This window comes from Haliotis asinina, chromosome 2 (assembly GCF_037392515.1).
Source record: "Haliotis asinina isolate JCU_RB_2024 chromosome 2, JCU_Hal_asi_v2, whole genome shotgun sequence".
Lineage (NCBI taxonomy): Eukaryota > Metazoa > Mollusca > Gastropoda > Lepetellida > Haliotidae > Haliotis > Haliotis asinina.
The window spans coordinates 44,502,200-44,527,537 of NC_090281.1; the positions used below are offsets into that span (position 1 = coordinate 44,502,200).

Here is a 25,338-nt window from a genome sequence, read left to right on the forward strand (position 1 = left end):
GCTATAGTAATGTCTAATTATTGGCTTCATCATATTGTGTGTACAGCACTCAATCTGTTTGTTATTTCTCATATTTAATTTTTTGTTTTACCCCATATTTACAGACATCAGACTTTGTGAATGGTGATGAGATGGAGACTACAAATGGCTCCAGTGTTGCAGAGCTTGAGGTAGGTAATTGGTGGTAAATTGTATCACGAGATAACAACTGAAAAATATTTCTATGTCCAATATCAGTGCATGCTGTCAGTATCAGTTTTGTGCAAACTGGAAACCAAGAAACTACATTTTATGAATGCTTTGTTTACATCTTAACATAACAAAATTATCAAGTTTTCCAGTCTAATGTTTTAGCCATATGTAGCAACATATATACGTGAGGTACTCCCCATTTACCTAATGCATGGTCAGGAACTGTCACTCGTGTGACAATAAGTGTGCCTTGACAAAAGAATGCACTTTAATGAATCTTAAAAAGAGTGCAGTACTCTTGATACAGTCAAATGGACATCTTGTTGATTCACATTAATTTGGTTGTTCTGTTTTGCTAGAAGCGGAATCGTGAACTCGCAGCTCTCCTGGAAAAATACTCATCAAGTAATGAACAGCTGACAACTCAGATTGAACAAGTTGTGAGTCACTTAGCTCATGTTTTGGGATCGTGGCCTTATAGCTTACTCAAGTGTTCCTTTTATTTTAAGTTTAATTTTCTACAACTTGAAACAGTGGGCCAGGAATGGGCTTAGCCATACTTTGGTGGTGTTCCTTATTATGTGGCATTTAAAATGCCTCTCCCACATCTGGTTTTGTTAGCACTAGCATAACATTTTTGGTTATCTCCCGTTGAGTTCAGGTCAGCGATGACTGCTATTGTTTGTCATACATGTTGCAGAGAAGTCATGCAAAGAATCTGCAGGAGCAGCTGGACCAGGAACGAGATGGTTTTGATGATAAACACAAGAAAGATGTTGGGTCTCTCAGGGAACAACTTCAGGTATTGTCACTAAACTGACTAAAGTTAATGTCCTAACTAGGCTGCCATAAACATTATTGTTTGAGGAAAGTTGGTGATGATTTTGTGATCTGGAATCAAGCAAAGGGTGAAGCTACAGAATTCCAGGCAAGGCTGGCTCGGTCAGATGCTGCATGAGTTGCTTCCCTTAGGAATATCAGCAACATTTAAGGATTGATTGTGTGTTTCTTTCGTTTCATTGAAGTATGAAACTAAAAACCAATGTGCAAACTGTATGAATCCGCATAGCGGATTCTTACAAAAGTTTGCACATTGGTTTTTAGTTTCATACTTCAATGCAACGAAAGAAACACACAGTCAATACTTATAATTAAATTCAGCAACAAATACTATACCCTTTCAACAATATTTTCTTTAAACATAATCAAATTCATCGAAACAGATATCATTGTTACCACCGATTAACATTTTCGGTGTAAGAATTCGGTAATGGCGTGACATGACTCAGGTGACTCATTTACATAAAATGACAAGCCTACCAAACCATTAGCCAATCAGCATAGAGCACCCCCAAACAGCTGTCAATCAACCAAGCTAACATAGGTCGGCGAATCAGAGTGGAACAACTCAACGTGCGCGTCCCGGTATCGGCAAAGTTTCAAGTTCAAACGTTTGAATTACTACCTGCGAACTGAAAGAGACAGTTTGAAAAGTGAGAATTGGAAATGAAGCCCGATGATAAGAAGTTAGTGGAACTGAGATTGTAGTATTTGCGCAAGCAGAAAGAGGATGTGATGTGACTGGGATTGCGATGCCATGAACTGAAGTTCCAACGTGCGCATGCTCTTGTGGAGGCGTTAGAACGGTATTAACGTTCACTGATAATTTTGAGTTGTTTGTTTATGTTAACCACAATGTATCACTTCAATGTTGACCCAAAGTTCATTAAGGTACCCGAGTACAAGGGAATTCCCTCGCTGTGTAAGGGTATTCCCCGACATTCCTCAGGTCCGAAAGTAGTCCGGTGCGGTGGGCGTGGCTTATTTTTTTTAGATTCATTGGGAAATGAACTCAAAAGAAATGTTCCCAGTTAACCAATCAGATTGCCAGAATTTTAATGAACACAATAAAAATTTAATTATATAATCATGAGTGCAGAACCAAGATTCTGACCCAATTCATGCTCAGTGATTTCACCAAAGAAGTAAATCAGGGACTTCTTTCAGTGTCATTTTGAGAAGTTGGTGAATCATATTTGGACAAATGTTATGGATGCAAAGTTCTTTTTTCAGCTAATGTAACATTTTGATACAGATACCTGCTTGAGCATGTTACATGAATCTGTATCAAAACATTGCATCACCCAAATATAGAAGTTATTCAACCATAAAGTTTGTCCTTATCAGTGGAACAGTGCAGGCTCTCACTCTGTCAGTAAATGTCAACCATCTTTACCTGTATCACCCCTAACACTACCTTTCTCTTGGTTGATCAAGGTGTAAATGTGTGTGTTTGCATGTAACATAAAAGTCAGTGATACACAGGTCAGCTGGAGGCAGTGTTGTAGTGCTAAGTCAACACAGTGCCTGATTTTGTTGAATCCAACTCGTGATATGTGAACTACATTATGTAAGTAGCATTATGAAGTTCTGGCTAAATAGCTCTCTGTTCTTGCAGGTACACATACAGACAATTGGGATACTTGTAGCAGAGAAAACAGAGCTGCAGTCACAAGTCAGCCAGTCACAGCGAATAGCAGAGCAGAGATTAGGTAGGATGGCATTTGCCAGTCACAGCGAATTGCAGAGCAGAGATTAGGTAGGATGGCATTTGCCAGTCACAGCGTATTGCAGAGCAGAGATTAGGTAGGATGGCATTTGCCAGTCACAGCGAATAGCAGAGCAGAGATTGGGTTGGATGACATAGCCCAGTAACAGGGAATAGCAGAGAAGAGATTAGGGTGGATGGCACTGGAGAGTCACAGCGAATAGCAGAGCAGAGATTAGAGGGGTGGCATTGTCCAGTCACAGCGAATAGCAGAGCAGAGATTGTGCAAAGTGCAATTTGCATCCATCAGTTAATCTCAGTACATTTGCAGAACAAGTTATGTGGGGTGACATCAACCCATCACATTGTTATATATCTGCATCCTGGGACAATACCCAGAATACATTCTCCACTAAAGATCAGAAGCCGAACTTTGCACAGAATCTATTTCATTCCACAGCTTAACATATAAATCGACTCATTGTAATACCTCTTCCTCTAAAGGTTCACGCAGGTGATAACTTGATAAATTCATATGTTCAATCACGACAGATCAGTTAGATTGTAATTAGCATGATGGATCCAGGTATGTATCACTAACACTTTTCCTGTGAAACACTTCACAAGCTTTGCTTACTGAATATATCATGATTTCAGATGAGATTGAGGAGTTGAGTGGTCGTCTGAAAGCTTCTCGCCAAAGAGTGGCTGACCTTGAGAGAAATGTATCGTCTGTGTCTTCGTCTAGTCAACAGTATGAAAAGGTTGGTACTTATTGATGTTTCCTGCCATGTAGCAGATACATAAATAAAATAGTAATTGTGTCCTACATCACTTACTTATGATATCGTGAAAGGTGTGTTTTTTATTGTCCTGTTAGTTTTTAGTATTTTTTAAGGGCTCTGATATTAAGTCAGATATTTTCAACATTTATGCTAAGATGTTCATACCACCATGCAAATTGCCATCATACGATGTTTCCCTTTAAGTTGTGTTGCTGTTACACTGGCTCAGCACATAGCTCTGATCTGCTTGAATTGAGTGAATTAGTATAGCCAGGTACTGTTAGTGTTACATTCGTTGACTTGATGCGGGCGGTGTCACAGTTCACAGGTACATTTATACTGTGGGAATTGGCAGCTGAACAAAGAAAAGTAGGGCATCTTACCTTTGTGAGCCTACCACTATCCAGTGCCAATGCATAAGTGAAAAAGTAATATAAATCCATACAGATGAAAAATTTCCAAAGGACTAGAATAAACTTTCACATTTTCCCTTAAGTTGTCGTCATCATCTATTTCCTAATTGGCTTCATCATTTGCATTTTATCAATTGTTTAAGTCCATTATCTTTGAATATAATAAGATATAATAATTTGATATAAGTGAGGTGGCTGTGACACCCCGACGACATGGTAACATGTTAATATGACTGGTAGATCAGTGTTGCAGTAACACATGTGGCACTAACACTTGTTTTCCTGCCACTGTAGACTCGGGAAGAGGTAAGCCAAGTGTTTATTGGTTGTTTGTCTTGTGTTTTCACCCACCTCATCTTGGTAGCTAGATTGGGAGCTTTGTCTGTGTTGGGTGGAGAGGAGTTATCCCATTAGTAACAACTTAAAAAAATTGCTTACAAGTTTAGATTAGCTTCACTCATTAAATACTAGATGGTTGAGGGATAGAGTTATAACTGAGATTCATGGGAATATATATTTTCAAAGGAACCTTTGTTCATCAGTGTCATATTTTTTACGAACGAATTCCCCTAACTCATATCAGAGATCTTTTAGTGAAAATCCTTACTGAATATGAGGCTGAAGCAAGATGTTCATAGAAATATTTCTGATATCATGTGATTTTATAGACACATAGGGGGCACTAGTGGTTATTGACGGAATATTGCTAAAGTGGCATAAAACACATGCTCACACACTATAGACATATACTGGGACGGTAGATAACCATGTAAATCCAGTCTCCTATACATGTCTCAGTTTGTGAGGCGTTTGGATAAAATTAGATAAAAACAGCATACCATCAGTTGCTTGTGTAATTTTGTGTCATCATGCCAGGAATATTGCCCAAATTACAGATGACTGGATGATCCATCCTGTATTATTTACACTGCTGTCTTAAAGCCTGAGTGTGACTGAAGCACTAAACTAAAAACAGAACTTCATTTCAGCATTGAACCCCTTGAATGAATTTCTTTCTTAACTTCAGTTCTTCTGTCACTTTCATCCTTTTCAGTTTGGTATTCTGTTTAAACCCCAATTACACAAGCATAGATGTGTTAGGTGTTTTATTTGGTAATAAGGAACCAACTTTAAATTTGTCCAATATTTCATGAAATTCTTTGGCATGCTCTGCATGTTTGTTTAAAAGAGATTTCAGTGGGTGATTTAGAACTGGTTAGGCGTTCATGTGAGATTGTCTGCAAACATGACATCATGGACAAAGGATGTATGTTTGTGGAATGATGCAGATTTTTCTAGAACTGATCTAGGTAAATGTGTTATTTATGTTTAGATAAAATGTGACATTATTCATTTTAAAATGGACTATCTGTGTTTGTCATACCTTTGTTGTAATTGTTTTGTGTGTGCGTCGAGCTGCATTGTCACCATGATCTGTCATGTGTTGCCCTCTATGTTCTTGTTCAACGCCTAACAAGGGAGATAACTTAGACAACTGCACATCATTTCCAATGTTTTCTTAGGGTTTAGGGTTTGCCGCTGAGAAACATGAGAGCCAAATTGTTTTGGTTTTTTTTTTTGTATTCAAACCTTTTCAAAAAGGATTTCATTGGTTCGTAGAATTTCACCTAGTTGTAGATATCTAGGGTTTTACTCTGACTAGTTTTAGAGATTTTACATGTTGATGTAGACTGCAACATGTTGTCCGCAGATGTTATAATAGATATAACAGAGGTGAATTGTTTTTCACTCATAATGCTTGGAGAAGGCCAGTGTGGATTAAGAGACATTTTACATTATCCCATAAATTACAATAATAGATTACTTCTGATGTTTAAAAAAAATAACTGGAAACAATCCCACTTCTGAACAAGATAACATTTTTTTGCCAAAGTTTCATCCCAATTTGCATCTTGTTTGAAATCCTGCATAAATTCCCACCATTTGGAAACAGTAATGAGTGTGATCTATCTCTGTGGTTATCTGTTAAATACTTTAAAGTTATATTGATGATACTAATAGTGCCTCATGTGTAAAGTTGGTTATTTTTCCATCATTATGAAACAGGTAAAAGGGAATGACACATATTGTTTCTAGGAAATGAGTGTTTGCAGTAAGTTATTTCCCTTTTTGGTGTTCTCCTGTGTCTCTATATTATGTGCACTTTCACATGAAAATCAGACTCCTTTCCAAATATTTTGCAGGCTAATAGAGAGTCTACAAAGGAAATTGATAGATTGAAAATGGATCTGTATAAGGCAAAGTAAGTTTCTCTATAATGACATGTTTCATATTCACTATGACTCCTTCTACAACGTTGCCCTCTGCTGTTAGGATCAAGTAAGGAAGGAAATACAGATATATAAAAGTATGTCAGAATGTTAAAAGCCTAAAGGTCCAATTATGTTGTGGTCATATACAGCATGTGTATTATTATACATGAAAATGCTTTCAGTGAAGTTTGTATGAAGTGTAACGCTTGAAGCTTACATGATGAAAGCATATCTTTTGCCATTTGGATAGTTAACATGTCTTGCTATTTCAGTAAATCCAAAGAAGAATTTCAACAGCAAAGTTCTGAACTATCGGAGAAACTTACTGCAAAGGTATTTGGAATAATACGTCTGAGCTGTATCTTGACATTAGAATAACTGCTTGTTACCCACAATCTTAATGTTCTGTTGACAATCTTGTAAGTTGTAGGCCTTCTTCAGAAGAGCAGTTGAATGAAGGTTTTACTGATCATAGGTTTATAATCAAACTGTTTCTCATTGTCCGTCTCTCTCATGGAACATATTATCACTGTGTATCATATTACTGCACTTTCCTTTCATGTAATATGTGTCCAGCATGCTGATAAATTGTTAGGCCAGTGCTGAAAGGCAATGCCAGTTTTGGATAGTTAGTGTGTGCTAGTATTTCTTCTCTCTGCAGCAAAACTTTCAAGGGTTTTTCATTGGTTGATATGTTTTGAATATGTGTTATTGTTTGGATTCAGGTTGCAGAATATTCAAACCTTGAACAAACCGTTGCAGAGCTGCAGAAGCGACTAGAAATGGCTGAGCTCTATGCACAACAGGTAGGACTGATCTCAAACATTCATCCATGGTAGTTTCAAAAACAAGCTCAAGGTGCCATCAAAATTGTCAAATATTTTTTGTTTATAATTAGACATGGTGCATTATTTTTTATGTTGAACTGCTGAATGTCACATGTACATTCAGGTTGATAGATAACAATATGGTTACAATGTTGGCTCCTACTGGCAACGATCTAGTTTTTCCTCACCATTAGAATTAAAAAAGTCCTGATTCACCAGCAAGACAGGAGACTCATCTATCCCATGTGTCAGGCAGCAAGACAGATGAAGGTCATGGCATCTCTCATTTGCTGCAGTATTTGGATTCTTAATCCTCTGTGGTCCAGTGGGTGTCCAGTCTGAATTGAAGAAAACATGACCAAACCACATGAAAAATATATATTTCAACAATAATTACATATCATGACAATGATAAATACAATCCAAAAACCAAACACAACACAAATTAGTTTAAAGGACTGTAAAATAAGGAAAACATAACTGCCGTATTGGGACTCAAAGTGCCTCCAACCGTCCTCGTTGGGTGATGAAGGACAGAGTGACAGGCATGGCTGATTATATGTGGCTGTAAATGGGAAAGGGAGGCTTCCAGTGGGTGCGTGTATGGTACGTCTGCTTCAAATAGAATTTCAAGGGATTTCAAGCATTCCACTATCTTCGCATAGAGGGAGGAGATTAGCATAATAAGCATGAGTCAGGGCAAGTACAAAATAACAATTTTATTCAGAAAATTACATTTTTAGATAAGTGTAACATATGCTGTATTTGGATTACACTTTCTTAGTAAACAGGTTTAAACAAGTACTGATCAGCTCAAAGTCAGCTCTCTTTATACTGAGTGGGGTAACAGTGTTTTGGCATGGTGTTTGATGCCACGTCACGACATACCCAAACATGTTAAAAGATGGTACTTATTGTTACCTTGCCCCAAATTTGTCACGAAGAGGTTTAAACAAGACTGATCACTTCAGAGGCATCTAGTGTTTTGACATAGTGTCTCCGTGGGCCAGCAACATGAGACTGGCATAGACCGAATAATAATCTTATATAAGACATTGAATGCTTCAGGCAAGTTAACTTACCAAATGTTTAGTCTGAGGGTTTTGAGAGTGATCCCATTGATTCCTAATACTGCAATATGTGTATTGATGGTTCATTAGCCTGTTGCTTTACATCGGCATATTTTCAGCCATACCCACCACCATATCACTGGAATATTGCTGAGTGCTGCATAAAATTAAACTCACTCATTTCAGAAATGAGTACAGATGTTAACAACATTCTGATTGTTTTTCAGCTTTCAAATGAAAGTGAAACTTCGAGTGAGTCAGTGAAAGTGGTGGAGCAGTTGCAAGTTGAAAGGGACACTTTGATAGCCAAAATCCACCAGTACGATGAATCTTTCCATAAAGTGGCGGCTGAGCGGGACCAGATATCCGAGCAGTACAGACAATACACGGAACAGCTGCAGCGACAGAGCCAGGAGCTCTCACAACAGGTGGGTGTACACACACATGCCACATCATGCCATACCATGCCATACCATGCCACAAAAAAAACCCACCATGCCATGTGGGTTCAATCCCCAGCCGTTTCATGCCAAAAGACGTTAAAATATGGTACTTGTTGGTCCTTGCCTGGCGCTCGGCATTAATGGGTATAACATGGACTGGTTGGCTTGGTGTCAGTATAATGCATCTGAATGGGGTATTCATTGTTTAATTGCGTCATGGTAGCTCAGTGCACTAGTACTATAAAACCATTGTGGGCCAGTACAAGCAGCCATTCATCCACACACTTGCACATTGTCACATGAACGAAATATTCTTACATATGATTTTAAACAGTATTTCCCCTCACCTCATCTGACTGTGTCATACCCGGTCAAGAAGATTCATGTTGCATGAAATATTGCAGACTGTGACATGAAACAATGCTCTGCACTACTTGAGACTATGAGAGTGAGTTCACTTAAATGCTTATGATATTCTTCAACACTGACTCTGTTGAGGGACAACTGAAGTCAAGATTATCTGCTTGTTTCCTTCTAAATTACAATCATGTTGTATTTTCATGTCACTATTGTGTTTCCAGTGAGTTGCAGAAGTTATTTTCATGAACTAGGATAAGTGTTGAACGAATTCTTGAAAGTGTTAACACCCCAAATTAAAAATTGAAATCAGAGGGAATACATGCGCTGCGCAAAACTCTTAAGTGCGTGGATTTATGCTATTTGGCTTAGCTTTTTCCATTGTGTTGATGTAATGTTGAATGTCCAGGTGTCCACTATGGCGGAGGAGCGGGAACAGCTGCTGGCCAGACAGCATCATCTGGAATCCTCTGCACTCGAGCTGCAGAGGAAGCTGGGTCTGTATACATCTCACTCAGGTTCACCAAGACAATGTATATCCTATCTTATGTCAAGTTAGCTAAGCAAGTCTTCAAAATCAGAGTTGCTGTTGTTGCAATATTAAAGTATGTGGGAATCTTCTTAAGGTGTCCATTTTGACAGAAGTTAGGGTGTTTACTTTTTGTTTAAGGGATAAGAAATATAATTCTTTTTCATAGAGATCATCCTTGGAGTACATATATTCATTTTCTGCTGCTGAAAATGTCGTGACAGTTGTATCAATGTTTTAATAAAATATTGTACAATAAATAAAGAAGCCTTTTTACTCATTATATGGTTATGTTGCCGCTAGCTACGTGCAAGCGTGTTTGTTTTCAAGCGTTTATGGCAAGTGTTGCCTCAAGGCAGAACATTCCACCTCAAGATAAACATGATTAATGCCTTTTCTGTCAGAGTAAATTGTGTGTAGACTTTTCCTGTGGGCAAAGAGGTGATGGGTGGCAGTTTTCCTTTTCTGTAAGGACTTGAGGGAAGTGGGAGGGGACCAGAAATAAATTGACCCAAAAGGTTTCCCCATCCCATGCCACAAAGGCTCAGCAAACTACGTCTAAGTTTACATTGCATTCTCAATCCCAGTTACGTGGTTTTAATATGTCAATTATTACCCAGTTGTTTCAGCAACATGTGGTCCTCGCCCACTCTGGTCAGGGGAAGGCGAGTAGATTGGTTGGATCACTGGGCTTGATTCGATCCATTGGCCTGGAGGCAGCCGCTGATCCTTTTCCATTGGTTTTGGGTCCAGATGCCTCTGCTACTCTAGAGAGGGAGAGTTCGTTCCTGGTCCCTCTCTCGATGCTGGTGCAGGTTCTGTTGAGGATTCCTGGGGCCCAGGTCCCTGCACCATCCCTCCCAATGAGAGCAGAGGAGCTGGTTCCATACGTGCTTCCTCCCTGGTCTCAGGAACAGGATTGGAGTGTACTGTCAGCAGCCGGAGCGGAGAGTTCCTTGGGTTCTTCCTTCCCACCTGGCATTCATGGCTTGGCCTCCCATCCGGTCGGGGGTCGGTTTCTCTTTCAGAGGTGACCCGGATTTTGACATGGGCGGAGTCTGTTGAGGTTGGGGAGGTCAAGAACTCTGAGGGTGCTTTCTTTCTTTTCATTTGCTGTATGGGAGGTTCGCAGTATGTTGCCCAGTTATTCTCCACGCTGTGGTCCTGACATGTCACCCCCACTTCAGCTGCTGGGTGAGGTGTTTGCTCCTCGGCGACCCTCACAGACACGGCTCCCCTTCTTGCCTTCCCTGATGCTGGATGTAATTGATCCTCTCCTGGTTGGTTTGTGCCTCTGTGTCGATCTGCCAGTACTCATTAATAGGTATCAGCTGAAAGATGCATCTCTCTTTCTTGTGCCAGTGGTGGATGAGTGCATCTTCCCTTCAGTCACCCTTGGGGGATGTGCAAGCTGTGTTTCATATCATATGTTCTAAGGGCAAGCCTCCCGCTAAGGTGTTGAAGGCTCACTCGTCCAGGTCAGTGGCCACTTCAAACGCTTTTACACTGGCACTGCCTATTGATGAGATCTGCTCCGCCACTTTGCCTAGCACTTTTATACAACCCTATCTACACATAATGGGATTGAGCACGCTTTGGCTGATCTGTTCTCTCCAGTGGACAGTGTACTGCCACTCTGATTGAGTGTGTCTTGGTTATCTGGGCAGATGACGCTGTTTTCAACTGTGTAGAATTGATATACCTGCTGTTATATCTGACTTTTTTAGAAAGATCTGACTACTTTTGATTCCTCTCATGAGTTCATAGTCGATTCTAAGTTGGTTCTCCCCCTTATGGTGCTCTTGTTTGATTTCACCAAGTGGGCTTGGTTTTTATTTTCACACTGTGTGTAAGATCTGTATTGCTTTACTTGTGAGGTCGGGTCTCAGTTCGTTTCCTCCCTGTCAGTTCCTCCCCTAATGTCACTCACAAAAGCTTTCGGTCAAATGACAGTTGACTTATGGCGTAAGTTACTTTTATAGTCACTGTCACTGTTTATTGTACTGAACCAGAATTCCAACCTCCCTAGCCTACGGTCTTTTGGAGTTTGAATTAATGCATATATGTACCCCAAGGATGATCTCTATGAAAAAGAATAAAAAATATACCTGTAGAGGTTTCCAATTCTTTGAAGAGACTTGTCCCACCTCCCCACAATTCTGGTCAGTGATTATTCAGCAAAAGGTGAATGGGATGGGATGGTTACCTGGTTGGCTGCACATACGTGGCAGAGAGGTGACACCATGTGGCAAGGGGCTGTATAATAAATAAAAAGGCTTTTTTTGTTGTATAATAATTTATTAAGACATTGATACAACTGTCACATGATATTTTCAGCAGCAGAACGATGATTCTCTTCAAAGAATTTAGGGCAAGCCTCCCTAAATTTTGGGCACATTTCTATAGAAATATATCCATGTGTGATGTCGTGTATTTTGCATCTATTTTTAATGTCAGAGCAATCCATCACAGGGCACTGTGTCTTTTAAGGTCTGCTTGATGATTTTTAGATGTTTTTGATCATCAGATTGATTTCAGCAAGTGGCAGGAGGAGAAGGGAAAAGATTTAGATGAATAAGACTTTGGTTTATATTGTCATGTTGCACATAGCCAAGCTCAGCACTGAAAACACCATATGTGTCATCAGTTTTTGAAAGAAGCATAATTGTGAATTGCTCATGTTGAAAGTTATGGAGGATCACTCGCAGTTGAATGCCACGGAAAACTTATTCATACACCAGACCCGTGAAGGTCCCGGGGTAGAATAGGCCTTCAGCAACCCATGCTCACCATAAAAGGCGACTATGCTTGTCGTAAGAGGCGACTAACGGGATCGGGTGGTCAGGCTCACTGACTTGGTTGACACATGTCATTGGTTCCCAATTGCGCAGATTGATGCTCTTGTTGTTGATCACTGGATTGTCTGGTCCAGACTCGATTATTTACAGACCGCTGCCATATAGCTGGAATATTGCTGAGTGCGGTCTAAAACTAAACTCACTCACTATTCATACACCATATTGATGCCATTAAGAAGACTTTACTAACTCACTGATCCTCTCTTCATCTGACGTGCCAATGAAATAGTGTAGTGGTTGCAACTATTGTTCTAGATTCAGAGTTTGTTTTTCAGAGGAGGCAGTGATGACTGAGCGTCCGGTGCAGGAGAGTGTGTCAGCAGATGTCCCAGAGGAGGTGGAGAGGCTGAGGTCCGAGTACCAGGAGCTGACAGACAGACATGAGGCGCAGATCAGGGACAACGCTCAGCTCAGTAGGTAAGAGGTCTGAGGTGACACGTTTGTATTTTTAATCTTTCATGGTTAGCATGCTCCATGTTCATATTGTCTTCACTTTGTAGTTACTTTACTAATATGAATCTAGTGGTTAAAGCATTCACTATTGAGGTGTAAAACCTGGGTTTGACGTGTCCGCTTCCCACAGGACTGTCACAAGTCACTTGCTTCTTATGTTCTGCCTATGTACTGCTACCTATCTGAAGCTGTGCAATGACTGCTGCAGGCTTCTGGAGGAGAAGGAGGACCGGATCTCGGAGCTGGAGTCAAAAGTGTATACCCTTGGGGAGGAGGCCGGAGATAAGGCTCAGCTCCTGGAGAACATACAGAGTGACAAAACAGCTCTTAGTCGTGCACTGACACAGAACAAAGACCTCAAACAGCAGCTGGCTGAACTGCAAAGTGGCTTTGTCAAACTGGTGAGAACCTTCTGTAGACACTATTAAGTTGGTACGACTTCTTGTCAAACTGATGAGACTTATGTAAAACCTTTTGAAAATGTTTAGAGGACCTCAAGTAACAATTACAGTATTGAATCCCACTGTTATCAGAAATGGGTTCCAAGGGTTGAGACAGTGAGACAGTGACTGTTGGTTGTGTTTCAGAGCAATGAGAACATGGAGATGATGACCAAGCTACAGGGAGAGGAACACTCTGGCAATGAGCTGGCTCAGCGGCTGGCCCAGCAGGAGGATGAGATTAAGGACCTCAGAGAATCGGTGAGAAAGTACATTTTATCAAAGAGACAGTCATTGTTTATCGCGAGGGAAGTCAGTTTCTCCAAACTCTTCTCCACCTTCCCATTTCATATGATTGGGAGTAGATAGGCACAGTGGAATAGCCTAGTGGTTTAAGTTTTCGCTCATCAAGTTGAAGACCCTGGTTTGAGTAGCCACTTAGAGGCAATTTGTGAAACCCATTTCTGGTGACCCTTGCCGTGTCATTGTTGGAATACTGCTAGAAGCGACTTACTCACATATGATCAGGTCTGTATTTCTTACTGTTTGTGTATTTGTGAAATGGCCCAAGAAATTGCTTCATGGCAGTGAATTGTTTGTTACAAGATAACTTAAATAACTGTTAAAGTTTTTTCTGTGATAGTATTGATCATTTAAGGGATGAGCTACGATAACTGATGTGTTATATTTTTAAAAATTATTAATGATAACTTGTTCAAGGTTTCCTATAACTGTTTCAGTGTAGTGTTGTGACTTTGACGCCGATGTGTTGCAGGTGAGCAGCAAGGACCGTGAGTTGTTAGAGCTGCAGAAGGTGGTGTCCATCTCCCAGAGGGAGGAGTACCAGCAGGACCAGATTCAGGACAGACTACGGCACTACGAGGCCCAGGCCCAGCTTGTCGACACACTGCAGAATGAACTCACGTCTGCACAGGTGGGTCCCTGACTGAAACTGGTTGGTTTCGTTGTTCAGTTGGAGCATGTCAACATGTGGATTTATCTCGACCTGCTCAGACTAAATTTTTAACTTACCTTACCATAGGTCTTATGCATATTACCTCAAGCTTCGCTAGAAGAGATCAGACAGTCGTTGATTCGCCATTCCCTAGATGGCTACCTCATGTAATCTACGAATGTAGTCACGGAAGTGACGTGATCTCCCCACTCGCGCAAGCGCGAACAATCCAAAAATCACTTTTACTTCTAGCGTTCGTCTGTTCGGACGTTTTTGGTTCGCTTAGTTTACCTACTTTGTGGTTCAATAAAGTTGTTTCCTCAGGGGTAGGTATGGTTTGTATCCCTTAGGTGTGCGTGTTAAGGTAAGTTATCTTTTAACTGCACTTACTTTGCTACCTCGTGTTACTTTTTTCTCTCACTTCGGGGTGGGTTCGCCCGCGTCGTGTGTGAGTGCGGCATGGCGTCCGTGGGGGTATTATATCTTGCTGGTTTTCTCCCTCCATGTGGTTTTCCATGTCGATTAGTATTTTTGCCAGGTTTCACTGCATTTATATGTTTTTTCGTGCCACGTTGCGATGTACGCAGGCAACCGTTTTGGTTGTTTGCCCTTCGCTGTCACGAGCTTACGGGCGTGCCTACTTTATAGTGGGGGTGCGTTGGTGCTGCATTTCTGGTATAGGGGTGTTTTTTTTCTACCTCCTAGCGTTGGTTTCAAGGCATTGTTATGTTTGTTTGTTGCACTTAACTGTGTATATCTCCCCAGTTTTGCACTATCTGCTTGGGGCAGGAATCGGCGAATATCCCCACCCTTGGTGCCCGGATTGTGCGTCTCTAGCCTGCTCTTTTGACGGACACTGCCAGTACTGCGAGGTGTTATTGGTGGCGGATTTCGAGAGTCGTCGTTGGGATCTCTGCCGGACGACCCTGACTTACAACCGCCTTCAACGCCTGTGCCGACGCCTGGGATGGGGCGTTCGTCTGTGACGCCTGTACGCTTGTCCCCGGAACCACCTCGCTCGGATTCCATCGTGGATCTGTTTTCATCCAGATGCCTTGTCTCATCCGGAAGTCCAGAGGTTCCTGCGCTCTCTCCTGACGCCCGGTGCTGCTGCGATGCCAGCGTCTCGACATCTCGACACCAGCGCCTATGCCAACACCAGCGCCTTTGCTTACGCCAGCGTCTATGCCAGCGCCTGTGTTTGTGCCTATACCTATGTCTACGCCAGGGCCTATGTCTACGCCAGTGCCTATGCCTACGCCAGCACCTATGTCTACGCCAGCGCCAGAGGCTGTGCTTGCGCTAGTGACTACGCCAGCGCCTATGCCTACGCCAGCGCCTATGTCTACGCCAGCGCCAGCGCCTGTGCTTGCGCCAGTGCCTATGCCTATGCCTACGCCAGCGTCTGTCTACACCAGCGCCAGAGGCTGTGCTTGCGCTAGTGCCTATACCTACGCCAGCGCCTATGCCGACGCCGGACCCTATGCCAGCGCCAGCGCCTGCGCCTTACCGTATAACCAGGGTGTTGCATACGTTGTCCAGGGAAGAGGTTTTACAACGACAGTTGGATGAAGGGCGCGCTCGGCGCTTGGAGGCAGAGCGCTCTCGGCGCAGATCGCGCTCCAGGTTCCCTGGGAGTCGGTGATCCTGTACCCTCCACAGTAGTCTTTGTCGGCGCTCTCGGTCCCCGCTACGCCCTTTGAATGAGGACTCTCGCTTTACTACCAGGTGAAGACGGTGCTTGCGCTCCCAGTCCATATCACCTCGACGCTCCTCTAGAACTCGGCGTTTGCGGTCGCCGGAACCACCTTGGATCTCGTCCAAGGAATCTGCTGCTCATGCATCGACTTGGTCTCCTACGTCGCGGCGTGATTCGAATTCCGTTTCCTATGAGGACCTGGAAGAACAGGTTTTTGGCCCGGACTTCGACGAGGAGGCAGGAGGCGACGGCGATGGTGATGGCACTTAACTACCCTTATCAGTCGTCTTCGAGTGGATTGCTGACAGGTTACCGTACTGCCCTTCACCTTCGGCTAATTCCAACAACCCTGCAGCACTTCATTTATCGCCGGAGTTACTCATAGCGCCTGATCCTATGGTGGCGGACACCGTGGCTGTATTAGATGCGGTCTTTGAAAAATTGTCATCTAATCCGAATTTCTAAGTGTGTAAATCCAAGAAGTCAGATTACAAGATACACAGCCTGGTTTTCGCGGACAGCGTGGCGGTCTTGGTTGAATCTATGTAGCGGTTATTGGGCTCCTCGCAGCTCTCTTACAGAGTGCAGGATTCTAAGCGGGTGACCATTGAGACTGAACTCAAGCGGATGCTTAAACCGTTGTCTGCTCTGGTGTCAGCTACCTCGGCGAAGGCGATGGACTTGTCTGAAGACAACGCCTCGAGGATTGATCACCGTACCAGATATTCCTCTGCTGGTAGGCGTGAGACTGGGTGTCCTTTGGAGGGACTGGCTGCATCCTCGAAGATCCTTACTTTACAATTTGTCTACATATACTTCAAGCGGAGAAAGTTTTCTTTCACGTGCTTTACGCATTGTGTCACGAAGATTTTTCGAGACAACTACAAAGTGCCACGCCTAACTACACCTCTTATTATAGAGAGGGCAGCATTTATCTTCGGGGAAAATTCCAACACATGTACTTGGAAAGCAATTTGTCTACGTCCGTTTCAAGCGGCGGAAGGGTTTTCGCGCGCTTTACTCCTTTAGACACGTGCTCGCCATACAGCATGGTTACTGTTAAGCCTACAGGCTAGCAGGGTATCACCGTTTACAAGATTTATGGTGATTAGTTACCTGCTACACCGGTGACGTCACGTCTACATTTTGATTGGTCCCCGAGAGACAACGCCCTGCAAAGGATCCCAGGACGTTACATCTACGATCTGATTGGTCATCGAGGGACAACGCCCTGCGCAGAATGTGTTGTTATTATTCTAGTGTAAGGAAGTTGTCTGCAGTGACTTAGTCATTTACGATGGAAAGATGTCGTTACACTCTAGACTAGCAGTCTACAGCGGCATTGGATTTCTCTACTCGGCATAGAGATCCTCTAACAGTAGTCTCAACGCTGCCTATCAGGAAGGCGTGCAGCGATGTATGGCAGTTTCTGATCGGACAGACAGCCAGCTATAAATAGACTTCCTTGAAATGTCAACACATTCATAATGAACAGCGTGGTTATTCTGAAGTCGAAGAATGACGCATCTTTACGGCATACAAGATTATCTTGAGAGGGGTGGACTTCATTATCAGGCTATTAAGTCAGCTTGGATGACTAACTAACTCCGCGGGAGTTGATTCATCACATCGCCGTCCCAGGTTCGGGGGTCGAAGTTCAAGGCGATGTTAAAAGCAAGCTGTACTCTGTCCGTTATCACTATGTCCGTGATAATGTCTACTCGATTTGCTCACGTCACCTTAGGATATGATCAGACGTAGACGTCTACTATTACGTCTATGACAGCGTTTTCTTGATCATGATTTCAAGACAGGTTTACGACTTTGGACGTCTTGACTCCACACCAGTGGTAGACTCGCCGGTCAATGTTGGAACTTGCATATTAGAGCCGTCATTCAACAACCATCTTTAGGTTGACACGTCTCTACCAGGATTGAGTGCCTATCTAGTCAAGGAGGTTGCAGCAAGATTCTGGGGGAGTGGAGCTCTATCTCTTCACATCACCCAGTTGAAGATAAGCGGTGATGCATGTCTATTATTGGCTGACAGCACCGAGAGACAAGCTACTGATGATCCATTCGGTCAACTCAATAGTAGCTCTCTAGGTAAACAAGGGTCAAGGAGACCACGACCTCTACTACACTTGTCGTTTCTACCCTTCGACGTGGTCGAGTCTGATCCTCCATATAAAAGCATCTCACACACCAGGAGCCTGCATCTTCATGGCAGACGCCTTATCTCGCCCCCTATGTCTATCTCCAACAGAGAATATGTTGTGTCGAGAGACGTTTCAAATATCGGCTTCCAGAGTGGGACCAATTGTTGTACCATCCTCACAATTGGACACTGCACCTGGATCCGTCACGGTTTCATCTTTGCGCCTGGACCATCTGTGATAGTCTTGAGGGCCAAGGGGTACTCATCTCAAGTGGCGAAATTAATCACCCTGGAGCACAGGGTTTCCACTCAGTCACTTTATGGACCTGCAGGCGTGGGCGATCGACACGATCCTGCGACTGCTTTTGGTCGCACCTTGGTGGCCAGCCAGGCCATGGTTCCCCGACCTGCGTCATCTCGCCAGCGGAGAGTCGTACCAGCTCCCAGATTAGTTACGTCTGCTTCGACATCCGCACAGTTGGCAGCTGCATCCGGACCCACTGAGATTTCATCTTCACAGTTGGGTCATCTGCAGAAGGCAATAAGAGTTAAGGGCTACTCCTCGTGCGCGGCAAGCGTCCTAGCTTGTACGCATCGAATGTCCACTAGGTCCTTATATGACGACAAGTGGCGCTCATTTGAGAGTTTTTGCGCTCAAAGATCGCAAGACCCTATGACAGCTTCTCCACAGTATTTAATGAACTTCCTCCTGTTCCTGCATAACTGCAAGCATCTTAGAGGCAGTACCTTGGGGACTTATCTGTCGGCTTTGAACTCTATTCGATTAAAGCAGATAAACAGATTTCCAAGGTACCAGATTTTATTGCGCTACTCAAGGCCTGCAAATTGGAGGACCGGAAAGTTAAGCTTCGTCCTCTAGTTTGGGACCTCAACATCGTCCTACAACATCTTAGAGGACCTCCGTATAAGCCTTTAGAGGAAGCCTCCTTCGTGTATTTGTCTCAAAAAAAAAAGGACGGTCTTCATTCTAGTGTTAGCGCTACTGCTGATAGAGCTAGTGGAATTCATGCCCTGGACGTCACGCAGGTTCGCTTGGATCAGTCGAGGCATGGACCAGCCCACTTGGGTCTCCTGTGAGATTTTGTGGCCAAGAATCAGCTCCCTGGACAGCCAGACAGACTGTTCTCCATTCCTCTGTCATCTGCAGTCTTGGGACAACATGACTTGGAAGAGGAGCTGCTGTGTCTCGTTAGAGCCCTCAGATGTTACATCCGGAAGTTGGCTTCTAAGAGACGTTCCCCTAAAAGACTGTTCATCCCGCTTTCGACTACCTGCAAAGGGGAGGTGAACAGGAACACAGTCGCCTGATGGCTTCGATCTACGATCCTAGCGGCTTTTGATGCCAAGCGTCTACCTCATCCAGTGGCAAACATCCCACACGAGATCAGAGCGTTGGCATCTACCATGGCCCTCCATAGAAATTGCACAGTGCCACAAACTATGGAAGGCTGCTTTTGGGAGTCGTCGTCTACTGCCTTCGCTTCCAACTACCTGAGGGACTTGGCAGTTGAGGACATGGAGGGGGAGCTGCTGTGTCTCGTTTGAGCCCTCAGATGTTACATCCGGAAGTTGGCTTCTAAGAGACGTTCCCCTAAAAGACTGTTCATCCCGCTTTCGACTATCTGCAAGGGGAGGTGAACAGGAACACAGTCGCCTGATGGCTTCGATCTACGATCCTGGCGGCTTTTGATGCCAAGCGTCTACCTCATCCGGTGGCAGACAGCCCACACGAGATTAGAGCGTTGGCATCTACCATGGCCCTCCATAGAAATTGCACAATGCCACAAACTATGGAAGGCTGCTTTTGGAAGTTGTCGTCTACTGCCTTCGCTTCCCACTACCTGAGGGACTTGGCAGTTGAGGACATGGAGGGACTACAGTCTTTCAGTCCGTTGGTGGTTGCCCAGCAACTTACCCGGACGTCCGCCCATTAGGTAATAACACTGTTACTTACCGTTGGTCTTAAGATTAACCTCACCCTCAGGGTGCGTCGGTTTTTCTTTGGAGTTCCCTTGGGTTACTCTTTGTCCTGCTTCCAGGTTTGTCCTGTGACTGTTGGCATTGGTCTCCCAGGTTCTCCTAATGCATGTGCACTGGTTGCTGAGGGATGGTCCTCCGGAGTCCACACCACCATCCATCTGTCGAAGCCATATGCATAAGACCTATGGTAAGGTAAGTTAAAAATTTATTAAAATCTAAATATTTTAGATATTTAAATACTTACCTTACCATAGGGCGGTGACTCCCTCCCAACGCTGGATGCTCCTCCCCACTCTGGACTCTTCGGACCTTCCTGTTGCCAGTAAAAGTGATTTTTGGATTGTTCGCGCTTGCGCGAGTGGGGAGATCACGTCACTTCCGTGACTACATTCGTAGATTACATGAGGTAGCCATCTAGGGAATGGCGAATCAACGACTGTCTGATCTCTTCTAGCGAAGCTTGAGGTAATATGCATAAGACCTATGGTAAGGTAAGTATTTAAATATCTAAAATATTTAGATTTTAATAATATTGAGTAAATAGTAGTACATTTTCCCATGTTGGAATGAAATAAATTCACATTTATTATATCTTTGAAATACTGATGGTGCACATCTAGCTATGCGTAAGATTTAGTGTGCAAAGAAGTGTTACAGCTGAGTGTCCTCACATTGTTTTTGTGCATGTGCTTGTTCATGTTCATGTTCATCAGCACCTACTGTATGACAGACCTCCCAGCATGGTGCATGAATTACCTCACTTCTCTGACTAGATGATGCCATTTAGAAAGTGGTCAAATGCAACATGTCATATTTGGGATTTCACTTTCTCAGTAAAGTACAAATTCTAGTACTTTTTTGCGTCAAGTCCCATCCCATTTGAACCCGCACCCTCAGTCAGACACCCAATTGCCAGCACACAAAGTCAGCCGCCTAGCCCGCTCAGCCACTGCGACTTCCACTAAAAATGAAAGTCGGACAACTGGTTGTCTAGACTGCGTACTTTGTGTACCCCTCTGATAATTGTGAATTGGCACGGCTCCCACGGCTGAGAGCTATAATTACACGATGCCATGATGTTGATGATGATGTGCAGTTGGGTTTAGCACCAGTTTTAACAGTGTTCCAACTATGAGCAAGTTAGGTTTATCACCAGTTTTGGCAGTATTCCACTTATGAGCAGGTTGGTTAAACACCAGTTTGGCAATATTCCAGTCATGTCATGGCGTGTCAGCTTTTTGAGGAAGCAAAACCCCACACTGTACAATCTTCCAACATTTACTACCATGGTGAGACCTGAGCATAGGGACAGAAAACTAACTGACATATTACAAGGACAGTCTAGGGTTCAAACTGTGGACAACAGTTTCTCAAAGAATAGGCCACGTGTGTCCAACTTATAATGAAGATCTAGCCTGCCTCCATGATGCCCCCGGTGATAGTACAAACTTTAACTTAGAGCAGGTGTTTATGCATGTACTTCTGGTTTTAAGCACCTGAAAGAGGAACATTTGGTAAGACTGTCACTAATTTCACCCACAACGCATCTTCTACTTTGTGTTTGAGAGTTTCCATAGGATTTGTTGCCTTTTTTTACATGAACTGTTTTTAAGTTTTTTTGTGAGTGGTATCATGAAATGAATTTAATATAATATATGAAACAATTTACTATGATTACTGTACTATGGGAACTCTTACTCTTTCATGTTGTCTTTTCTCATTTCATCCCTGCTATGTCAGCAATTTACTTACGTGTTCTATTGTAGAGCTCTGTGTTCAGTCTTTCTACATTCCATAGAATGTTACATCGCTTTGCAATTTCTACAGCTTCAAAGTGGAAAGTGAGCACAATGAGTCCTAACATGTTTTGAAGCTATACACAGTGTGAACATGAAGTACACCTAGACTATCATGATTATCATACCCTGCTTATACTTAATTACAGATTAAAGTTTTCTTTCACTATTTGTGTGTGTATCCCTGCTTTGACAAACTTTACTGGCACATCTAAGGAAATACTGACATAGCAGTGAGGGGTACATCATGGCATGAGCTCTTGACCATGGCTCTTTCCCAGCAGATAATTTTGTGATCAATGGGTATGTTTTTTATGGAGTTTTATGTATACTTACACACATTTTCTATTTTCATCCCCCGCAACGTGTTTTGGAAGGGATTGTATTAAAATGCGATCCTTCTGTCCATCCATACATAGTTGTCTTTTCCAGAGCAGAACTTAAAAACCGTTTAATGTTTCTTCTCCGAACTTGGCCCATAGATAGCTCTGCTGGTGTACTAAAGTCTTTTTGTCGTTTTGGAATTATGAATAAAATATGTTTGGCATTTCCATGGCAACAAGTTTGACTTTGACTGAAATTTGTAGTAGTGCTCTTAGAGCAATACAGTTCACTATTTCTTCAGTAAACTTGAGCACTACTACTTCAGCACATGGCAACAACTTTGACTTAGACTGAAATTGGTGGTTATGTTCCTTTCAGGAGAAGAACTTTAAACCTTTCATTGCACTCCTTCCACTTTTCCATATATACACTAGAACATTGGGCATATTTGTAACTTGTAGACCTATTCATGAAGAATATTTTGCCATTGTGGGGGATACTGATGATATTTTCTTCTTGTTATATTTAAAATGTTGTTTTAGTTTCCTTTTTGCCATGTACTTTTTCATGAAATATTACTGGGGTGAGATTGAGTGATACCTCTTAAGAGTTTTTGCTGGAATGGAATTACATCATAATACGTTTCAGGTCATTGTGACCTCCTTGGTTGCCATAGTGTTCTGTTCTTTGCTACTGAAGGCACTGCTTGTTAATGTTTACTTTAAAGTAAAGAAGGTAAAAGAATGATTTTTGATGATAGATATAATCTCACCATAGTGACCTTAGACCACAGATATACAGTATGGTTCAAAATTATTGAGAATAGCTAAAGCATTTCATATTATTAAACGAGAACAAATCAGATAAAATTGAATGTATTGTGAAAGTGAACTGACCTTTTCATGTTGTGTAGGTAACAATTTAATATTTTATCAAGTCTCCTTGAGCTTCACGGCACAGTCTAAGACGGGTAGGCATACTTCCTATCAGAGAGGTTAGTGTCTCGTGAGTTATGCTGTCCCAGTATCGGACCACTTCTCTCTTCATGTCTTCAATTTTTGTCAACCCCTTTAGGTTCACACATTCCTTCATCATCCCCCAAATGTTCTCAATGGGATTTAAGTCAGGACTATATGCAGGAAATGGTAATGCAGTCACATTTTTCTCCTGAAACCACTGCTTGGCATGTTTTGCGGTGTGTTTAGGATCATTATCTTGCTGCAAAATCCAGTCATTTCCATAAAACACATGTGCACTTGGAAGCAGCAAATTATCTAATATGTTAGTGTAGCGTTGACTTGTCAGATTTCCCTCAAACACACACAGCGGGGTCGTTCCTAATAAGGATATCCCTCCCCATACATGAAACTTTGGGCTGTATTTAGGTCGTCGATACAACGGTGCTGACGCAGACTGTCCATATTTTCACATTATTGGGATATACCCATATTGAGCTTTCATCAGTAAAAATCACATTTTCCCAGTCAAAGTTTTCATGTGCCAAACACCTCTCAACACGCCTGTCTTTATGTTCTTGTTTCATGAGAGGAGAAGGAATTCCAGTCTTTTTCTCCCATCCAAGATCAATCAAATTTCTTCTAACTGTAGATTTTGATACAACTGTTGATCCCCTTTCTATCATTTCATGCTTGATGTTGGAGATGCTTGCCCTTTGCTTTTTAGACGCTAAAATTCCCAGCCGGACGCGATCTGAGAAGTCCAATTTTCTGGGTCTCCCTGCTCCTTTCTGGTGCCCCAAATCCTTTCCCTCTTTAAAATTCTTCCTAATCTTATACACAGTAGAAAGAGGAGTTCCTGTTCTCTCTGCCAATGTATTTACATCATCAATTCCTTGATTACACAACTCAAAAATCAACCTTGTTTTATCTTCAGCAGACATTGTTGACAGTGCTGAGGAAAATGACGTCTGCTACAAATTCAGGGGAGGTGACTCTAATTGTACTATACTCAGTAGGCCAAGATGAGTTACCTCCCTTATACCATTACTTAGTTTTAAGTATCAGTGAATCAGTTGAGGTGTTAGGATAGCTCAAAGTAAGAAGAAAAATTCTCAATAATTATGAACCAGACTATATATGCATGTGAAAGTTGAAAACTCTTCGCATGCTTTAGTTTTGAATATTTATCAATCAAGTCTTTTTGATGTATTACATGACCTGATGGAAGATTTTCTAGATTTGAGGCCATCTATATCTTGTGCTTTTTGTTTCTACATCATGATGGTTTCTCATCAGTTTTTAAGTTTAATGAGACATGGGGGACATCTCATAGTTAACAGTCTGCTGAGTCATGGTCTGTTCTGCTGACTCAGCTGACTTTGTGGGTCAGCCATTTCATCTTGAAATTATCCTTTTTATTATTTATACTGAACATTGACCATACTAACTGTGACACATTGTATTCATAATCTCATAGCCATGAGGTGTAAGATGTAATTCTCACACTAAGAACAAAAGGTGCCATGCTAAGTATGTCAAGAGAATTGCAATGGTTTTCGAATATGGTCACTGGTTTTGATGGGTGACCATTGTTTGGTTGTGACAGTGGTGACTTGTGTCATAGTGGTGGATGTCTCTGACACAGACCTCTAAGTAAGTCATCTGGGGTGCCACAATTTGATATATAGACGTACAGAATTGCATCTGACAGGGCTTCCAGAATCATATCATCACAAATCACCTTTAATATTCCCTGTAATGCATTTTGCAGGGGTGTATTAAAATGCACCCTGTTAATTTGTGCGCTCATGTGTCTGTGCACATTCGTCTTTTCAGGATCAGAACTTCAAAAACTTTAACTATTTCTTGCTAGATAGATAGATCTGGTGGTGTAGTGGTGCCTTTTTGTAGTTCTGGATTTCTGAATAAAATGTTGTTTTTTTGTGTGTGTTCCCATGGCAACAAGTTTGACTGAATTTGGTGGGTGTGCTCATTTTCATAGCAGAAGTTTAAAACCGTTCACTATTTCTTCACCAAACTTGGCACATGTACAGGTCTAGTGGTGTACTGGTGCCTTTTGGTAGTTTTGGAATTCTGAATAAAATAGGTTTCTGCGTTTCCATGGCAACTAGTTTAGCTTTGAAATTTGTGGAAGTGTTCTTTTCCCAAGCAGAAGTGTAAAGTCTGTCAATATTTCTTTTGAAACTTGGCACATGGATTGGCCTGGTAGGGTACAGGTGTCTTTTGGTAGTTATAAA

The 25,338-nt window shown here is 42.4% G+C and overlaps 1 protein-coding gene across 1 annotated transcript in view; it reads left to right on the forward strand.

Moving 5' to 3' along the window:
- The window catches only part of LOC137273774 (golgin subfamily A member 2-like), a 45,074-nt gene that overhangs the window by 9,878 nt on the left and 9,858 nt on the right, over positions 1 to 25,338 (forward strand). The window contains exons 5-18 of the mRNA XM_067806619.1: positions 105 to 170; positions 552 to 632; positions 893 to 994; positions 2,651 to 2,744; positions 3,398 to 3,504; positions 6,143 to 6,201; positions 6,484 to 6,544; positions 6,937 to 7,017; positions 8,336 to 8,536; positions 9,318 to 9,405; positions 12,571 to 12,712; positions 12,957 to 13,149; positions 13,336 to 13,449; positions 13,964 to 14,122. Of these exons, the coding sequence (XP_067662720.1) occupies positions 105 to 170; positions 552 to 632; positions 893 to 994; positions 2,651 to 2,744; positions 3,398 to 3,504; positions 6,143 to 6,201; positions 6,484 to 6,544; positions 6,937 to 7,017; positions 8,336 to 8,536; positions 9,318 to 9,405; positions 12,571 to 12,712; positions 12,957 to 13,149; positions 13,336 to 13,449; positions 13,964 to 14,122 (1,548 nt within the window). The remainder of the gene's footprint in view (positions 1 to 104; positions 171 to 551; positions 633 to 892; positions 995 to 2,650; positions 2,745 to 3,397; positions 3,505 to 6,142; positions 6,202 to 6,483; positions 6,545 to 6,936; positions 7,018 to 8,335; positions 8,537 to 9,317; positions 9,406 to 12,570; positions 12,713 to 12,956; positions 13,150 to 13,335; positions 13,450 to 13,963; positions 14,123 to 25,338) is intronic.